This window comes from Onychomys torridus, chromosome 6 (assembly GCF_903995425.1).
Source record: "Onychomys torridus chromosome 6, mOncTor1.1, whole genome shotgun sequence".
Classification (NCBI taxonomy): Eukaryota; Metazoa; Chordata; class Mammalia; order Rodentia; family Cricetidae; genus Onychomys; species Onychomys torridus.
Genome location: NC_050448.1, coordinates 12545917 through 12566833, shown reverse-complemented (window position 1 = coordinate 12566833; position 20917 = coordinate 12545917). Strand labels below are relative to the sequence as shown.

The window sequence follows — 20917 nt, the reverse complement described above, 5'->3', positions numbered from 1 at the left end:
AATGAAATCCATTCTCATTTTTACTCCTCACTCCGAATCAGACAAATGAGCAGAAGTGAAGGTGCTGTAACAGGCGGCTTCTCCTGCTGACATCACTGCTGTGAGGCAGGAAGCAGCACCTGCTGTGCATGGTAGGCTCTGCCACCCAGGCAGCCTGTGCGCTCACCTCTCAAACTCTCTGGTCTTTGTGTACTCTTGGGCTCCTTTACTAATCACTATTAAGAAATCTTGCGTCAAAACAAATGGCACACGTTCCCGTTTATAACCAAATTTCTTCTTCTTGTGATCCAAAAAGTGCCCAAAATCTATATGAAACAGCTTTCAAAAATAAGAAATCACATTTTAGTTTAACATGCAGACATAAAAGATCTTCACTTAATATATTTAAAGAATCTGAAAGCACTTTAAAGGCTACTACCTGTCCATCATCTTTCACCATGATGTTGCTATTGTGCCGGTCTCCAATTCCCAAGATGAAGGTCGCCACGCAGTACCCAGCACATGACCTTGTGAATAGGTCAATGGCTGCATCGTATCTACAGAGAATAAATAAATACCTCATGGGTGGTGTGGAAACAGAGTGGCTGGGGCCAAACTGGGGAAATATGGCTGAAGTTTCACATTAATATTGTGAGGAAAGAATGTCTGAAGACCTGAGATGTTTTGAGATTCTTAAGTCTTCAGGGAAATTTGTAGATGTTCCTTGACCTAATCGTAATTCTAAGTGGAATGAAAGAAACAACCATCATAATTCTCTCTCCGTGGTGTGTGTGTGTGTGTGTGTGTGTGTGTGTGTGTGTGTGTGTGTGTGTGCGCGCGCGCGCAAACACACTCAAGTGTGCATGTGTTAAGGTCAGAGGTTAACACTAGGTGCCTTCTATTACTCATCACCTTATTCTTACTCATTTAAGGACTTTTACTCATGGGAATTTTGTGTGAATGTCTCCATAAATGAGGGTAGGAGCCCGTGAGCCAGACAAAGGCAAGCAGCTACGCTGTCAGACGTGGGTGTGGGAGCAAACCCGAATCCTCTGGAGGAGCCATCTCTTCCTTAGTTTTTTGAAACAACGCCTCTTATTGAACCTGGGGCTCACCAACTGGCTTGACTTGCTGGCCAGTCAGCCAGCCCCTGAGATAGAGCTGTTCCGGCTCCCTGCCTCAAGCATGGGACTATAGACCCATGCCACAAGGCTTTATAAAAGGGTCCTAGTCATTTAGATTTTCAAGCTTGTGCAAAAGTAGGTCATCAACTGAGTCATCTCTCCAGCCCCCAATTTTTCTTTTATTTTGAGATAGGGTCTTACACTGCACCCCAGGCTGGCCTTGAACTCACAGCACACAACAATCCTCCTGGCTTAGTCTCTTGGGTGCTGGAATAAGCCATAATGTGTAGGAGAAAAATAATTTTTTTTAGGGTCTCACTGTACAGCCCTGGTTAGCCTGGAACTCACTATGTAAACTAGGCTGGTTTCACATTCAAGAGAGATCTACCTGCCTCCGCCTCTCTGTGTTGCTTAGGCTGGTCTAGAACTTAAAGATCTACCTACTTTTGCCTCCTAAGTGCTTGGTTAAGGCATATGCCATCATTGATAGTGTTGAAAATTCATTTCTAAAATATTATTTTTAGCAAACTATAAGTAACATTTGAACATGTGTTATTTTTGAATAAGATTTATTTTTACTCTTAATTATATATCTATGTATGGGCACGTGCACCTGAGTGAAGGTGCCATGGAGGCCATCAAATTCCTTGGAAGTGGTTGTAAGGGACCCCATGTGGGTACTGGGGGCTGAACTCGGGTCCTCCAGAAAAGGAGTATGTACTCTTAACTGCTGCACCACGTCTCTAGCAACAAATGTTCATTTGGCTCATGATTAAAAGAAAATGTGAGACACAAGGTGAATTTGATGAGGACCCATCAAATCATAAGCAGTTCTCTCGTTCACTCACAACACCCTCCAGTATTTCAGAAGTGAAGTGCAGATTCCTGACTACAATGGTTTTCTCCTTAGCCAAGAAGTCCACCGAGTCAGTCCACTCTAACAGCAACTCAAGAGCAAACTCACATCTCGCCCTTGTTCTTGTCCTTGAGCCACTGATGCAGTGTGTGACTGTTGAACTGCAGTGCCCCCTTCAGACCTCCTTTGCACTGGATCTGCATGATGGTGTGAGAGTTTCTCACCACTTCAATGAGCCCCACACAATCCCCAATGGATAGACAGCCATAAGGCAGCATTCTGGAAAATTGACAAAAGGCAGAATTTTAGAACAGTGAGTATTTTTTTTTCGATTTTTTGCTTTATTAAGCAATTTTCTACTTATTCAACATATCATCCACAGATCCGCCCCCCCCCCCCAGCCCTCTTTCCTGAGCCACCCTGAATCCCCACATCCCCCAAATCGAGGTCTCCCATGGGGAGTCAGCAGAGCCCAGCACACTGAGCCTTGGCAGGTCCAAGCCCCTTCCCATTGCACCACAGCTGGGCAAGGCGGCACACCACAGGCACCGGAAACCTGCCCATAGACCAGGGACAGATTCCGACCCCCCTGCCTGGGTGCCCCCAAACAGTTCACAACTGTCTTCCATATCCAGAGGGCCTAGTCCAGTCCCATGGGGGCTCCATAGCCCCCAGTCCACAGTTCATGGGCTTCCACTAGTGTGGCTGGTCATCTCTGCACGTCCTCCCATCATAATCGACGTCCCTAATAGCGAGTATTTTTGACTGAAGTTAAAATAACATCACTTCCTCACTTCTCTCCCTTTAATCCCTTCTCATGTACATTCTCCTGCTCTATCTCAAATGTATGGCCTCTTTGTTGATACACACACATGCTTGCACACACACATACAGATACAGACATACAGACACAGACACACACACAGACACAGACACACACACACACACAATCTTCCTAAATATGTAAGTACAACTTGCTCAGTCTCTCTCTATACACCATGTCACTTGTGTGTATGTTTTCAGGGCAGACCATTTGGTACTGAATAACCAACTTAGGGACACTTCCCCAGGAAAGACTCTGTCTCTCTTTCAACTCTCTTAGCTGCCTGTAGTCTTTGTTGAAGGCTTAAGCCTCAGGGGATTCCCCTCTTCCATGTTAGCAGTCTACTGGTGTCATCTTTGTTCATGTCTTGTAAAACTGCCAATGTGGGAGCTCACAAAGATTCCAAAGAGTCAGAGTTTATGTTGCTCTCCAAGGCTGCATAACAGGGTGCAAAGACATGGTTACCATGTGCTTTGAAGGGTCTACACTTGGTTGTACGTTGTGCTTTGGTCTTGAAAGGGGGACAGCTTTTGTCTCTCCCCTTGCTAGTGTATAAAGTCCAATAGAAATAAATTTGAGACTGCTGGGTATTGACCCAGGGCCCTCTGAAGCTATCCTGTATCTCTATCTTTTTTTTTTTTTTTAATCTATATTTCTATATAGAATTTCTCAATTCCTCACACTCTCCTTCAAGGGACCCTTCAATAGGTCGGATCTGAACCCCAACATTGGACCCCGACATGCAAATATTTTAATAGGCCCCAAAATATCTATATTCAATTAGTAAAATTAACATGAATGACCTTTATTACCTTATTACTCTTTATTTTTTTTATATTGACAAACCTATTCCTAAAAATGTCTGAGTTCAGCTAGAACCAAATCACTGAGCATTAATATACCATTAAATATAAAACAAAACAATCTATATTAAAGCAGTGAGGGGGCTGGAAAGACAGACAGACCAGCAGTTAGGAGCACTGGCTGCTCTTCCAGAGGACTCAGGTTTGGTTTCTAGCACCTACATGGTGATTCACAGCCATCTCTTAACTCCAGTTCCTGGAGATCCTTCTGGCCTCCATAGGCACCAGGCATGCATGTGGTGCATATACATACATGCAGACAAAATACCCATACACATAAAACAAATTAATGTTTTAAAAAATGTAGTGAGAAGATTGACTTTTACATTTTTTTTCAAACTTTTTTTTGTTTTGTTTTGTTTTGTTTTTTTGTTTTTTGAGACAGGGTTTCGCCTTTCCTGGATCTCGCTCTGTAGACCAGGCTGGCCTCGAACTCACAAAGATCTACCTGACTTTGCCTCCCAAGTGCTGGGATTAAAGGTGTGCGCCACCACCGCCTGGCTCAAACGTTTTTATGTCTGGGTTTGATGGCCAACTGTATTTAAAAAAATTTTTATTCATTCACTGATTATTTTTATGTGCATGTATGTGCCAGTATGAGTTTACATGTATTACATGCATGCAAGAGCCCACAGATGTTAGAAAAGGGCATTAGGTCCTCTGCAACTGGAGTTATAGGCAGTTATGAGCTGCCATGTGGATGCTGGGAACCAAATTTGGGTCCTTCTTAAGATTAGCAACTGCTGTTAAATACTAGCCCATCTCTCTAGCCCCAATACCAGTTGTGTTTTTATATACATTTCTCTAAGTAATATGCATGAGCAGTTTTTCTTACGTTGATGTTTGTTTTATTTTTCTTTTTGCAACAAGGTCTTGCCTTGTGGTTTAGGCTGGCCTCAAACTCAAGATCCTCCTGCCTCAGCTTCCTGAATGTATGGGTTACAGATATGTGCCATCATTCTTAGTTTTATATGTGATACTTTAATTTAAGCACATGAAAAACCATCTACATACAAGTAGCCAAGAAAAGGCAGGCAAAGTAATCGTTTTCTTTGATACTATTCTATAATTAGTAAGATATTCAAGTTGCAATGTGGGCTATAAAACTGTATCAGTAAACTTCATGTTGTTCCATCTAAACTGACTTGCGTCTGAATGTGTTTTAACATTACAGATATTATGGTTCCTGTACTGGTCATGTCTGAATGTGTGTTTTAACACTAAGGACATTACAGGCCCTATATGGTCATTTAGAAGACACTCCAGTCTCTAAGTTTCATAGATTTTCTAAATACTGATGCTTTTCTTTTATTGTGACATAATAAAAACATGTCTATCTTTTGGGTTGTTTTTTGAGCTAGGGTCTTGATAAGCAGTCCTGGCTACCCTGGTACTCTCCTTATAAAGACCAAGTCAGCCTTGAACCCTTGCCAATCCTCTTGCCTCAGCCTTTCAAATATGAGGTTACAGGTATGCAAACCATGCCCAGCCACAGTGGTTAATGCTTCTACTAATCTCACTCAGAAAAGTCTTAAGTTGAGAAATACTGATAAACAGGTTTTCCAGAAATCTAATTTTCCCTCTGAAATTCAAATTTTATCACTGACAACAAAAACTGCCATAGTTTTCCTTCAAGAGACACATGAGGGTTATTCATGTTCAAAGAAAACTCCTGCCAAATAGCCTAAATGAATCATACCTTGTTCAATACATGGTTTAGTTTTGGTAGTTTTGGAATAGGGATGTGCTATGTAGCCCATGATGTCTCTGGTCTCGTTAGGTAGTCCAAGTTGGTCTGAACTGTGGATTCTCCTGCCTTAGTATTCAGACTGCAGGGCTTAAAAGGCATGTGTCTATAATTGGACTATCAGTTTGTTTTTAAAGTAAAATTGGTTATTTCACGAAAAAGCAGCTAGTTTTACAACTTACATCACATTCATCTGTGATCTAACCATATTTGGGATGTGGAAGAAGTGATTTTAGATATCTCTATCTTGTTATATTGAATGTTAAAAAGAGGTAAGTAATGCCTGCAGTAAAAGCAGAGCGCTCCTCCATGGTCAGAGCCGAAAGGAGTCTGAGATCTGAAGAGTTCTGACATCAGACATGTAGATGCAGATCTGGATGGAGTCTGTCCTGCTGGTTTTCAGTCTTGCTTTGGTCCCTCACTATGCTCCCTTTTAGAATGATAACATATACTCTGTGCTACTGTATGTTGGGATTATCTAATTTTCTTTTTGATTTTACAGGGCTTACAGTGAAGAGGTTGCCTTTGCTCAGAAGAGCCTTTGGACGTTTAAACAGTGTTGAGATGGTAAAAGACTATGGAGAGAGACTATGATACGTACTTTGCATTCTGATCCTAACTGTAAGCAAATGGGGGACAGTGAGTGGAACGTGGTGTGTGGAGGAGAATGACCACAGAGGCTTGTATGTTTGAGTACTTGGTCCCCAGCTGGTGAACTGTTTTGGGAGGATTAGGTGGTGTGGCCTTGTTGGAGGAGGTCTGTTGCTAGGTGTGGACTTTGAGGTTTCAAAAGCCTGTGCCAGGCCCAGTGTCTCTTTCTCAGCTACTGCTCTAGCGCTATGCTCATCTGCTTTCTGCCATGTTACTGCAAGTAACCCCCCCATCCCCCCGCTCCCCGCCCCCCATTAAATGTTTCCTTGCCTAAGAGCTGTCTTGATTGGGACATCTCTTCAGGGACAGAACAGTAACTCAGACAATGCCAATCAGAGCAGAGCACTTCGGAGCAGGCAGCGTCTGCCTGTGTGATCTTCATGGACTTGTAGGAATCACAGGGAAGAGGCACTATTAGAGGCAGTGACTATGAGAGAAGTGGTCAGAGAACACTGGACACAACGGGAAACCGGAAAAACTTCAGTTGCAGCTGGGTGGCAGTGCGCACGCCTTTAATCCCAGCACTTGGGAGGCAGAGCCAGGCGGATCTCTGTGAGGTTGAGGGCAGCCTGGGCTACCAAGTGAGATCGAGAACAGGCTCCAAAGCTACACCGAGAAACCCTGTCTAAAAGTTTTGCTACAAAATAGATAAAAGGTAGCTTTTTTTTTTTTTTTTTTACTAAACTTCTATGATGAAACTTGCTTCTGAACTTAAATAGTCCTTTTTTTTTTTTTGGTTTTTTTGAGACAGGGTTTCTTTGTGTAGCTTTGGAGCCTGTCCTGGATCTCCCTCTGTAGCCCAGGCTGGCCTCCAACTCACAGAGATCCACCTGCCTCTGCCTCCTGACGCCTGGCCTGAACTTTAATAGTCTTAAATTTTTCTTTGTGTTTGTATGCATGCACATATGTGTGGGTGCCTGTGGGGGTCAGCAGATGATGCTGGATCCCCTAGAGTTAGTCACAGGCAGTTGGGAGCCACCCAGAGCGGGTGCAAACAAGCAGACTCCATTCCTCTACAAGACCAGCAAGTGCTCATTAGCCCCTGGGCGTCCGTCTGTGGGGCTTCACTACTGAGCTTCAGTGTGTGGGCTCTACTCGCCACAGTGTACTCCAGGGCACCGCAGTCTTACAGAGCTCGCTCGCGAGAAGCTCTTCTCCCGGGGTGCATCCCGGCTACTGGGCCAAGTGAGATAGGGTGAAAAGGCAATCAAGACCACCTCTTCATCACTACTGCACCTTTTTTTTTTTTTTTTCTGTTTTGCAAACATTTTTTTTTCCTTTTTTGACCTGAGGCTCGAACCCAGGGCTAGCAAGCGCTCTACCACTGAACTGAATCACCAACCCCAAACATTTTAAATATAGGCCTCTAGACTTCTAACATTAAGACTTTATTGGGCAGGGGTGGTGCACCCCTTAAAACCCAGCACTTGGGAGGCAGAGACAGGTGGATCTCTGTGAGTTCAAGACCGGCTTGGTCTACAGAGCAAAGTTCCAAGACAGCTAGGGCTGTTATAGAAAAACACTGTCTCGGGGTGGGGTGGGGTGGAGGTGGGGGAGGATCTTCCCATTAAGACTTTAGTTGATTCTCTTAAAGATAATTTTCATCCCATGGTCTGATTACCTACCGAAGGTCAAGGCCTTGGTTTTGCCAGATGTTCTCCATAATTCGGATAATCTGAAGTGTTAACATATCTTGCCGTAAATCTGAAATTCAAATACACTTCACACTTAACACCATATCACCACTGTTGTCAGATGGCAATAAAGAGCTACATTCAATCTTCAAAATAATTTGGAAGACAGCAGAGTTTTAAGTTTTTAATCCACTTCTAAACTATCTGCACAATCATCTGGGCAACAAGGTAACAAGTTCCGACTGTATTTAAAATATTTACCTTGTGAAGAATCAAGTGTAAGTGTGGCCTGCAATGCAAAGCTGGAGTCAACAGCCTTCACTGCTGAGTTTGCTGCTCTCAGAGGCCACTGGTGAGCCTCCTCCCCTCTCTGCAGCCCATTCTCCACAGAAATCAGGACCTTCTTTAAAACAGTCTCTCAAAGACTATACTCTTTGTCTCATGGCTTCACTTCTGCTGTGACCTGCTGAACATGCTTTTCCCAATCAGACCTAAGCTACAAGAGGGCAGGCTCTGCCACAGTCCCAAGGTCCAGCACACAGAATACTTAAGGAATGGATGCTATGCAAACCACCCATGCACACAGACAGTAAGCCAAGGTAGACCCCGACTCCAAGGCTCCTGATTCTGAAGGAGATCAAATTTCACCTCAATTAGGAAGGCTGCCACCGGGCTGATAGTCACCTAGAGGTTGACATCTCGTCCTGACAGACTGGCCCTATTCCTTTAAGGATTTTTCTTAAAAGAGTCTGATGAAGCCCAGACTGGTCTTGAACTGGCTATCTAGCTACAGAAGACCTTGACCAGCTGCTCTACTGCCTTTGCCTCCCAAGTGCTGCATTTCTGGCTGTGTCACGAGGTCGAGCTCAAACAGCTGGGATGGAGTATCAGGACCACCTGCACTCACCTTCACCCCTCCTGTAATGCCGGCCTTCCTCCAGCCCAGCCTTGGGATAGCTCAGGAGGATGGCCCAGCTTCGGCCACTCGGCCTTTCTTTGGGGTCTCATGTCCTGGGTGATCTCTTAAGCATATCTACACACTTTCTTCCTCCCTGTTAGTCTGGCTTCTGTCAGTTTATCTGTAGTCCATCCCAGAATGAATGAGGCAGAGGCTCGCCAGTTTTTGCTTTCCTACTCACGCATACTCACTTTGGAGCTGGGGAGGATTACTAGACTTAGAACTACAGGGGTCAGCCTTCAGTTGTTTCCCTTGGTTGCTAAGATGCATGACAAGTGAGTTCCTTGCAGCAGGAATCTACCCTCAAGACAGATGAGGGGAGCGGAGGAGTGTCTGCATTTATCTACTCTCTCCAGATCTTGGGTTCAAAGTCATTAAAGCACAATATCCCATTTTCCAAACTCCTCCCCATGCACACTGTAAAATGTGAGACATTCTAGTCATCTAGAATGTCTACAGTCATCCTGAAATGGCTTTCAGAGGTTTCACCGGTTCACAAATGTCCTGTGTATAAAGACAGCAACATGCACAGAGCATGAGCTCACTGGTGCTCTTCTCACCGTCGCCATTCTTAAAGATGATCTCATTGTTCTGAAACAGTAGCTCTGACATGATGTCTGGGTTCTCCCAATTCAACCACAGTGGCCTTTTTGCAGAGGACATAATTCGACACTCTTCAAGCCTGTAAGACAGTTGAAGACTTTACCAGGCACCTTAGCTTTTTATACTTTTGGTCCTTGGGTTTACTTAAAATAAATATAGAATACAGCTTTTTGAAGTGTTAGAAGAATTAAAACGAAATAATCTTAAAAATGTTTATATAAATTTTCAACAATCTAAGAACATATCATTGGTTTTATACAGACTCTTTCCACTTCTATTTATTATATCAGAACTTCTAACCACAGAAAGATTTAAACTATCATCAAAGTAGCAGAAACTTATTCCAAATACATGTAGGTCTAGTTTAAGACTATTTTATATTTTACTATTGCTATTTTACAAGAATTGGAGGACTGGATTTCTTTTGAAAGTTATTTGGAAAAATACTTATTTAGACACGACAATAAAGGGCATAAGAACCATACCTGAGGTTCCCTAGTTGATGAGCAGGGTTTAGAGGAGACAGAAAACCCTGCAGAGCATCCATGAAATCTGGTTGTCTCATCTGTTCAACCAAAAACTTCATCTGTACCTGATAAAGCAAAATCTGAGTGAGAAGTGGATTTCATACAGGAAAAGCAGCGGCTGCTTCCTTCACAGAGCATGCAGTGCTGTGAGTTCCCTCCATTCCCTAGGCCAGGCAAATGCTGGAGACCAGGCAGTCCATGACTGGGGCAGTGCTATCAGGCAGGGGCCGAGATGGGAGCACGGCTCTGGGAGACAAGCTCCGCTGCTGGCTGACACAGCTCTAAGCCAAGTTCTCACACTGCCTTCGGACCAGCCGTGGCTTTTGCAAATCAAGGTGCATTACAAACACGGTCCTGATATTTGTACACAGGCTGCTTTCACAGCTGACTTTAGTAGGTAAGGCCAGATTACGTGATCTCAAAAGTCAAGGATTTACTTGACTTTCAATGAGGAAGTTAGCTGATCCTTATTTGAGAAGGAGAACAAAAAGACCAGGTTGCTTTAGATCTGAGCTCAATATTCTTACTTTAAAGGGTTTTTTAGAAAACATCAAGCATTCACACTGTTAGGTAAGAAAGATCAGTGAGGATTAAAGAATTTGGAAAAATCACTTGATTTATAGAATCTCACACTATATATGCAGTTTACAGTATGAAGATCAACTTAGAGCTACCAAGCAGTATCTGATACGTTTTTAAGGAAACTTTGAACTATTGAAAATATAAAACGTGACAGAACAAAAGCAGCTAGGGCTAGGAATCATAATTTTCCCCTGGAATCTGAGCAACAAAGTTCCCCACTTCTTATATTAAGTGAATAGCCAGAACATCTTATTACCACTCCCTAGGCAGCTCTTTGGAGTTAGGCACAAAAGACAGATCTCTGTCTACTCTCATATTAGCACAGAGTCCTCCATACTCTAGTATAAACACGAAACTATCCACAGGAACTGTTGTATTTCCAGAGTATAATTTCAGTTCCTCACCACAATCTCATTTAAACTGACAAGTCATTGAGTGATGAACTCCAATTTCCTAATGAAACCACCGTACAAAGCTAATTTGTGATATGATGAGTCTAGCACAAAATAAATGCTAGCACTTAACAAATTATCTGTTGTAAAGCTTTTCAAACTATTGCAATATAATTTTTTCAAAGCAGTAGTCTCCCGTTGCCCATAATCTCCATGTCAGAAATAGAACATTTCTTTTTTAGTTTTCTTTCTTTTTACATTTATTTACTTACACACATCACACACTACATCAAGGCTGGTTTATGTGGTGCTGGGGACTGAATTTGTGTGTGCTAGTTATATACCACCAACAGCTATATCCTGGCCTTTTTCATATATTTCTAATAATCTATATTTGAACCTATATACCACACAACTTCCAGAGAGTCACATATTTTAAGGAATCTAAATTAATTCAGTAACTTTCTTTTAGATTACTTGCTGCAACTTTAGGAAAGTTGTTTTTCTGTTCTTTGCCTTTTGGGACTCTCCTATTTCCCCGGAGGGGAGGGGAGGCTTGCTCTCCAGCTGGCAGTGAAGAGGGAAGAGAAAAGGTCCTGAGGTTCTGGAGGATGGTAGGTGTTTATTACTGAGTCCAATTAAACTCACTTCTTCCTACTTACTTTCAGGATCATTACCAAAATTACAAACGACATAAGGAAAGATCGCTTCAGTTATTTACAGCTACATGAAAAGAGTACATAGCAGGCATCCCTCATGTTCAAGGGAAGGCGACAGGTGCTTTGCCCAGGTCATGTGATTAACTTCCTTCTCATGAACACTTTGTTCAAAGTATTATTTCTGTTTTGCAGTTGAGGAAAATGAGTCTTAGGAGCCTACCTAAGGTATTTAATCACAAAGCTGGCAGACAGTGGAATTTGAGTCCAAAATGCAAGGACCATGATCTATATGTATACTGGGCTTTTAAGTAATTCAGCCCCACTTCAAGAGTCCAAATCCAACAGGAGAGCCATTCACACACCTTTTGTGTTTCATCCTTCTTCTCCTGCTTGAGAATGTCAGTTAGGTTGATAAGCTTCTCCATGGCCTCTACTTGTCTGTTCAGGTGTTTCAGATACATCCCACAGGCACGGCAGTAGGACTCCAAGAGCAGGCCAAACCTCTGACTGACAGTCTTATTGTGCATCTCAGATCTAAAAGAATAAGCAAAATTTATTTATGTGTATATACAGCCTTTTTCACAAGAAACCTTGGACTCTGTCATTATTCTGAATTCCAAGGTAAAAATTTCATTTTGGGACAACTTCATGTATGTCTACAGTGAAACCTATCACAACATTAATTTGCATCTGGCAAATTTTACTTGGCTCAAAGTGGAAGCAAAAGTGTACCAATAGTACAGAAGTCAATTATGACTTATGTTGCTCACTTAATTCCAAAGAAAAGAAGTTTGGAACAGCTTTCCATACAGACAAAGCAGCAAGATTCATGCACTTATTAGGAAGGTGAGTTATACACATCTAAAAAATTTGGTAGGGAAAAAAAAATGACTTACTTTAAATGCCAAAAGAAAAAATGGCCAATCCTTTGATTTGTCAATGCTTTCTTTAGTAAAAATCTCACAAGCAGGTTATCCAAATATTGTTCATATTTTAAGACCTGAGGAATTAGAAAAGAAAAAAAATTCAGATGAATCAGGCCCATTTCTTCATGGCTGGACTTTAAAAAATGCTATAAATAGATACTATCATTGGTAATAAATGGGTTTTGTAAAAAGCATAAAGCTAATGCTGCTGCTTTGACAAGCTGCATGGGTGTGGAGTAAAGCATGCTCAATTTCTGGTGTCTTACCTGGACAAGCTGAATGAGGTACTGAGAAAGTTTGTCATCTGTTAAGTATTTTTCCAAGCACCGAACGGCAAAACTCCGAACCATAGGATCTGGGTAATTACAGTCCAGAAGCTCCATGGCCTGTTCAGGTTTGATTGGAGGCCAATCTTTTACTAAGCAGTACATCTGTGGACAGAGAAAGACAGTAAGTTATATGTAAAGATCTAAATACCATTTTAACATCTGATTTTAAAATTAGTTTAAAGCTGGGCGTGGTGGCACATATCTTTAGTTGGGAGGCAGAGGCCAGTGGTTCTCCTGAGTTCGAGGCTAGCCTGGTCTACAGAGAGAGTTCCAGGACAGCCAAGGCTGTTACACAGAGAAACCCTGTCTTGAACACACACACACACACACACACACACACACACACACACACACACACACACACAGTTTTATATATGAAATGACGGTGACTGGTGTTTTTTGAATTATGTCATCATAATACTTTATAGTCTATTTGATCTTCTAAATTGATGCTGAGTTTCTGAGAATTGATGATTTAGGCAACATACTGGTTCTGTGCAAGAGCCCCTAAGTGATCTCACCTGAGCTACTTCATCTCTGGAATTCCACTTGACAGACAAAAGCAACTTGGGTAGAATTTCAGGAATAGTTACACAGTAGTGTCTGTTGGGGAAGACAATAAAGAACATGTTATGCGAAATTCTAACATCTAATTTCCCCATCATGCATCTGTACAAAGTTCTAAGCTTATTATTAACTACTATAAGCCTATTGGAGAAGTCAACATGTGTTCAAGACTATGGTCTCTATGCAGATATAGTTAAAATGGTAAAGACTAAGGACTCAAAAGGAGGATAAATGCTGGCTGACAGTTAAGAACAAACATGGATGTGTTACTCTGCTCTTTAGGCACTCAGATCGTTCACCTCCACGACCCCCATGAGCTTACTGGACAAGGTGTGCACTTCACAGACTCTCTAAAGATAGGAACTACAACTCTTTCAGTTACGTCTGTCAGTGTGGGGCAATGGGCAAAGGTGCTTTCCACAAAGATGATGTGTCCATACACTGGAAGTGGGGGGTGGACGCCTGCAGACAGTGGCACACGCAACCTCCACCCCACAATAATAAATAAAATGTAATTTAAGAAAAAAATACTAGTATTCCAAGTAGCAGCATGATTTACAAGTGAGGATAAGGCATTACTTTCCTCCTTACAGAAAAGGGGAAGGGAACTTGCCAAATACAGCATCTAAATCAATGAAAGTGATGAATAGCTGGTCTAAAGTGTGCATGCGTGCATGTGTTCCTGCTTGAATTTTACCTTAAAAACATTCTATGAAAGCAAGGTGTTAGTCTGAGGTCATAACTGAGTGGTAGGTAGAGTATGTGCTTAGCTTGCAGAAATCTGTAAGTTAAATCTCTACCACCAATTTAAAAAAAAAAAAAAAGGAATTTAGAAAGTTTGAGGATGGAGATATACCTAGGTTGGTAAAGTGTTTACCTGGCATGCATGAGGCCCTGGATTTCATCCCAGTTCCCAGTACCTTGTAAACCAGGTATGGTGACATATGCTTGCAATCCTAGTGCTTAAGAGGCGGAGGCAGAAGGATCAGAAGTTCAAAGTCATCCTCATCTAGAGTTCAAAGCTTGGGCTGAAACCCTGCCCCAACAGCAACAAAGACAAAACAAAAACAACTTTTAAATGTTTAAGTATCAACATAACATGTGTCTCTAGAAAGAAATATTTGTATCCATACTTTTGAAAAAGTCACCATTAATAAGAAAAATAACATTTAAATTACATTTTATTCACTCTATTGGGTATGGCTAAAAAAAAAAAAATATATTAAGAACAAGCCAGGAGTGATGGTCACACCTGTAATTCCAGCACTCAGGAAGAGGGCTGAGTGAGGTAGGAGGATTCTAAAGAAGAGAGGTGGCTGGGCTAAGCAGTGAGCTCAGGCCTAGCCTGGACTACAGTGAGAGACCCTACCTCCACAACAACCAAATGGTGTGCTAGGCACTCCCTCAGCTTCCTGCCTTGAGAGCCTCATCCCTGACACTTGCCTGTGGCTCCATAGGAAGTCTTTTTCTTGCTCAGTGATTTCAGAGAGTGGGTCCCGGGTGCAAAGTGCTCGGAGCTGTTCTTTGTCATTTTCTCTGAGTTCATTGTCTCTGGCGAGTCTGTTACTCTGCAAAGTAAAGTATGACTTTACATGGGCTTCTTTGAGAGTCATGAGTGATATGTTTTAAAAAGCAAGTCGACTTTTAAAAAAGCTCACATGGCTTATTAACACAAAACAATTTATTCTTCTCACTGAACTAATTTAAAACAGTATTTGTGAACCAATGCAGTCATGTTATTCTGACACCAAGCAGTCAGAAAAGTGACCTCCCAAGTGAGACTGAGAAAAAGGGAAGGAAGTCAGCTCTTCCTTTCCCTGATGAGCTCTTCTATTACTGTATTAACTACAGCCTGATGATGCTTCTGGGAGAAGAGAGCAAAAAGCAGTAGAATAATAAAATAAAAATGCAAACTCTTTCATGTTCTTTGCTAAATCATCCTCCTAACATCTTTTAAAGTTAAAAAGCAAATGAAGAAAGAAGACAGATGAACTAACTCATTAAAGCATTGCACATTCAACATTAAGGAACTAAGCAGAAAGTAACAAACTTATTATATAATCACATGTAATAGATTTATTCTCTTCAAATACAGATTATTTGCCTCGGAATCTTTGAATAACAAACACCCCCAAATAATTCCAAAGTGTCACCATGTTAAAAACAAAACAAAACAAAATAAGACGGGCTGCGAGATGGCACATTGATTGGATACAGATGCTTGCTGCCAAGCCTGACAGCCTGGGTTTGATCCCTGGGACTCACTCACACAGTGGAAGGAGAGAAGCAACTCCATCAAGCTGTCCCTGACTGCCACAAGTAAGCTGGGGCATGCACATCACCTCCCACAGTAAAGAATAAGAGCTACAATAGATTATCTCAGCAGTTCTTATGGATGCTTACTAACATATTATACAAAACAGATGCCATACGCTAGCCCTTTTGAAAGCAGAAACAAAAGGAGTCCTCTGTATTAGCTGGTCTCTATGTATTGATGCATCATGAAGTTATACAACAGGATGAGGAAGAACTATGTGGACAGAAACCTTCAATGAGCATTGGGGAAGTACGGACTATGGCTGCTTTGCTCTTCGTGTCAGGCTTAGAAAGCAGATCCTACTCACAGAGCATCCAATCTAATGGAAAAGGTTTTTAAAGAGGAGGAGTTTGGTCTGATGGAGAAATAGGAAGAAAGTCAGTGAGAAAAATGTCCAGTGGACAAGGGGATGGCAACAGCAGAGGGAGGTGAGCATGGGATCCCACCGAGGGGATGAAGGCCGTGATCTAGTCTACTGTCCTGACTCCTTTTCCGTAGAAGGGAAATCAGTTCAGAGGCTACTACCTGGGCCCAGATGAGAAGCCTGCTGTCTTACATCATTACTATCATCAGCATCCAATGGACTCCATTGCTTTTATAGTTTTAAAATTTTGTTTATATGTTAAGATAACAAGAATCCAAGCATAATAAACTTAAAAGTTTTCTCACATGAGCTTCATTCTGAAGTATCTTTATCAAACTGTAAATAACACTGTCAAAACACAACATTTGACACTGAGGGTTCATACTTTGTTGAAAACATTAAGATGGCCATTTTTCTTGCTCAACAATTGGAAGACATTTTCATTTTATATTTAATTTGTAAATCACATGATCAAGGAGTGAGTTCTGCACCACCCCTTTCCTTTCACAGGCCTCTGTATAGACATTAGCTTTCTGCATTTCTTCATGGGGAAATATATCAAGTAAATGTTAATGCTCAACACTGCGACAGTTATTTCAGATGGTCAATATGACCGGACTGAGCAGTCTCAGTTAGTAAAGCACACTGTGGTTTTGAGGAACTCCAGAAGGATGAGAAAGAGGCCTACCCTGAGGGAGCATCAACCAACAGATGGGAGATCTGGACAGAATAAAGGGGAAGGTGGAAGTCTGTGCTCAGGCTTCCTCTTTTCCCTTCCAAGCACCACCACAGAATTGCTCTGCTCCATGTGCCATCCCCACTCTGAGGGACAAAGACCCCTCCCTAAACATGAGCCCCAAATAGGTCTTCCCTTCATGATTTTGTTTTAGATTTTTTTTAATTAGTTTATGTGTACGAATGCTTTTGCCTGCATGTACATGCCTGGTGCCTGCAGAGTCAGAAGAAGGTGTCAGATGCCCTGGAACTAGAGTGTTGTGAGCCATGCTATGGGTGCGAGGAAGAGAATGAACCCTCTGTAAGAACAGGCGCTCTCATCTGCCAGGCTAGCTCTTCAGCCTAGCCTCGTTCCTCACAGTATATGCTACAGTAGTAAGAAGTGTTACACACATGTCATATGGAACAGGAAAGAAATACCATGAATATGTGGCCAAGCTTTTGGCACAGAATACAGACATAAGATCACTCTCTGATTACCAGTCAGGTGAATTACTGGCTAGACAGAAGCAGACTTAATGTCTGTCACTGGAAACACTTCTGCCCATTTTCTTCTTATGAAGGATGTACTGTTTGACACTGTGTACAAGACAAACCTCACCAACATCAGAGTCTGAAGCTGTGGTTCTAAGGTGGGCCTCTGGTTGTATCTGGAGACAATTTTTGATCATCAGTTTGTGTCAGAGGCCACAGACACGGCTTAGCATCCTGCCACATGCAGCATGATCTACACCAAGGATGCACTTGGCCTTCAGAGCAGGGCTGAGGCTAAGAATCAGTGCTGCCCACACCCCTGTGACTTTCCCAGCACTGATGAAACAGCTGCCTCTGAAACTTCTATCCCAAGGAGGGGAAGTGACAACGTCTGTCCAATGAATGTCTAAAACACCACCAGGAAAACAAACAACTTCACAAAGCTGTGTCTGTAGAGTCATTTAAATCTCTATACTCTTCTTGGAAGATGTCACAAGATTCTGGGCAATTCGGAGAGGAAAGGAGGAGTATGGACTAATGACTGTACTTCACTACGGTCCTCTTCAGGCTATCATACCCCTCCTCTACACCTCTGTATTTGTTTAGTCTTCCTTGAGCATGACTGGAAGGAATGAAATAGAAAAATGTCTTAACATCTAGGAAAACTTAAGTTCCACAATTACCTTCCACTTAGAAACATTTCCTACATATCTAAATTTTATTTTGTAAAAAGGGACACACTACAAGTCATAAAACCTCAACCCTAACCAAGCACTACCACTGCTCTAAAAAGAGATGTTTTTTGCTTGTTTAGTTTATTTTGTTTTTACATTGTATATATAGGAAGACAATTAGTTTCAACTGTCTGGTAACATGGCCTCGGAAAGGAGCTCTTACACACTGTTCTCTTTGTGCCTGGCCAGGAACATTTCATAACCTCAGCCCAATGTTAGTCAGCTGGTCTCATATAACCCACAAGCAATTCAAACGAAAAGCAATTGTTTGGAAAGGAGGAGAGGACACCCAAGAGTAGGAACACCTCCCAACCCCCACCCCTTTGTCACTGAGAAACGTGGAAGAGTAAGTGGTCCTTGATCTGGGTTACCATGGTACTCAAGCTATGTATGGTCAGGGTTAGACTACAAGGTGAACAGGCACACTGTTGTCCATACTTTATTTCTGGAGACCTGGACTAACGTTTTGTGATGAAGAGTGGCTTCTACTGCCTCCAAGTTCAGCTCATGTTTACACTTGAGTTTCAGCTCCTAGTCACTAACTCAAAGAGGTCTTTCCTGGCCTTATATACACTAGCTCTACCCACCTCAGTTATTCTCATTATACCACTGTTACCATACTATGCTGTATGAGCTTGGACATCTCTTTAGTTCCAAGTTCATTACAGCATCTATACCAATGTTTTATACACAGCAGCATCCAATAGGGTTTCCAATAAAGCAAGAATAAAACAGGTACAGGAGGGTGCAGAAAATATCTCTACTGTCGTACTGCTACAGAGTGCTGTGGAATATTCCTGTTACACTGTGTGAAGACATGTCACTGTGACTGGTTTAATAAAAAGCTAAACAGGAAATAGCTAGTCAGGATTTTAGGGGCAGAGAGAATGTGGGAAGAAGAAGGTGGAGTTGCTAGCCGGACTCAGAGGAAGCATGACATGCAGGAGATAAGGTAACAAGCCATGAGCCACATGGCAGCATGTAAAATAACAGAAATGGGTTAAGTTATAAGAGCTAGTTAAAGACAACCCTAAGCTGTCGGCCAAGCTTTCATAATTAATAAATCTCTGTGTCATTTTTTGTGAGCTGGTGGTCCAAAGAAAAGTCTATCTACAACGGAGCTCAGTCATACTCACACCAGAATGATTGAGCTACACAGCCCTCATGCACACAAAGCAGGTCTCTAGAGGTTATGGCCTAGACAAAGAAACTCAGGGGGTGCCTCACCAGTCCTGTATGAGAGTAACTGAATCCCGCTTCTCGGGACACAGACCAGTTGGCATGCTCTTCGATCACAGACATATCTGGGAACTTCACCACACTGCTGAACCAATCAAACTCCAACTCTAAGCATGGAGTTTCCTGCAAGAAAGAACAAATGTTACTGCATACATGTTATGCTTACCTTCCATAAAGAAAACTAATTTCTGATAATAAAAAGCTTACTTTATTTGGGTTTGACCCAGTAACACCAATAGGGTTCAGCAGATCTTCTAACCCATGTGGAACAGGCCAGAGATTCAAAGCCATTTTCCCGGACACTAGGGTGTCTGTATAATCAAACAAGTTTATATTTCCCCAGGCCAATGGACAGTGCTCCTTAATGAAACAAAGAAAATATTCACGATTCTGTGAATAAATCACACATTTCCAAATACACTTCATCCCTGGGAGGAGAATTCAACAGTTGTATCTATAATTAAAGGAATGCAAAGTCTACCAAAGCCATACTGGCTTTTCACAATATAAGGGTTTTCTGTGCCTTTCCCACTGAAAACCCCAGTGTTTTTCTATTTTAAGGGGACCCGTGAACAAGCACAGGAGTGAGGTGTGTAGTAACTCTCATAGTCACCCACAAACTACACTGACATGAACTCAGGATATACTTATTCATCAGCAGTGCATTTCTCAAGCTCTCCCAATATATTCTCAAATGCTACACTCACTAGTGTCTTAGTCTGCATTTGAGAGGCTGAGAAGGACACTTCTGTGTTCAAGAGAACCCTGGGTTACACACACGGCAGGACTAGCCTAAACCAAGAAACAAAAGAGAAAGGGGAAATTTGCTCATTTTGTAAGGAAGCATGAATCAAAGGTACCAGGGGATTCTGGAGAGCCACATCTAGAGATAATATTATCTGAGATACTTTACCTCCTTAGCACCCTTTCGGCCTTTAACAGAGCAAATGGAAAGGCAAAGGCGAGCAGCGCGAGGAAGATCAGGAATGTATATGTCATAATTCAGCCATTCATTCCACCTACAGAAAATTGATAAAACAAAGCTATATCCAGAATACACATGACTCCATAATACATCAACACTAAAGACAAGGAGAATGACAATCAAATGAAGTCACGGTACAGAACTGTATTAAAATGGCCAAAAGAGTTGGGTGTGGTGACTCACACCTTTATCCCAGCACTAAAGAGGCAAAGGTAAGCTGTGAGATTAAAGCTAGCCTGACCTACACAGCAAGTTCCAGGTCACCCAGGGCTACATAGTGAGACCCTGTCCCAAAAAGCTGCTGGTGGTGCCTGAATCAGTATTACTAGCCATACAGAGTGTGGAAAAACTTCAAACCTCACAGATGGAATTGTAGAAGACAAAGGGCAGGTGGCAAGGAAAGCAATTAACAGGAAACCTCATGCATTAGGACTAAATACACCACTTGTTACAACCAAACTGAAAAGTCCTGGAAAATGAACAAATGCATATGAACAAAGACAGCAATGTGCGATCCACAGACTGCTAACTCAACTATTCACAATAGCCTCCACCTGCAAACAACCCAAAAGTGAGACAAACTTGCAGAAGCATGGATTGCTTGTTCCCTTTAGGGGAGGAAAAATTAACCTGGAAATGGGCATGAGGAACCATTTTTTCTGTTTTTATTTTATGATCAACGTGTAACAACTTTTCGGGAGTCAGTTCTCGCCTTCTACTTTGAGGCAGGTGACTGTTTCTGCCACTGTGCTGTGCACCACAGGCTCCTGGCCCATAATCTCCTGTCTCTCCCTTCCATCTCTCCATGGAAGTGCTGGGACTACAGATGTGAACTACCACATGCTGCTG

General features: G+C 42.1%; 1 protein-coding gene across 1 annotated transcript in view; it reads right to left on the bottom strand.

The window, feature by feature from the left end:
* The window catches only part of Pik3ca (phosphatidylinositol-4,5-bisphosphate 3-kinase catalytic subunit alpha), a 76117-nt gene that overhangs the window by 5106 nt on the left and 50094 nt on the right, over positions 1 to 20917 (bottom strand). Inside the window, exons 7-20 of the mRNA XM_036190045.1 lie at positions 19997 to 20102; positions 19291 to 19443; positions 19072 to 19206; positions 14664 to 14788; positions 13175 to 13256; positions 12591 to 12755; positions 12295 to 12398; positions 11761 to 11932; positions 9724 to 9830; positions 9196 to 9317; positions 7669 to 7747; positions 2068 to 2238; positions 419 to 536; positions 167 to 318 (exon numbers count right to left, since the gene is read on the bottom strand). Of these exons, the coding sequence (XP_036045938.1) occupies positions 167 to 318; positions 419 to 536; positions 2068 to 2238; positions 7669 to 7747; positions 9196 to 9317; positions 9724 to 9830; positions 11761 to 11932; positions 12295 to 12398; positions 12591 to 12755; positions 13175 to 13256; positions 14664 to 14788; positions 19072 to 19206; positions 19291 to 19443; positions 19997 to 20102 (1791 nt within the window). The remainder of the gene's footprint in view (positions 1 to 166; positions 319 to 418; positions 537 to 2067; positions 2239 to 7668; positions 7748 to 9195; positions 9318 to 9723; positions 9831 to 11760; positions 11933 to 12294; positions 12399 to 12590; positions 12756 to 13174; positions 13257 to 14663; positions 14789 to 19071; positions 19207 to 19290; positions 19444 to 19996; positions 20103 to 20917) is intronic.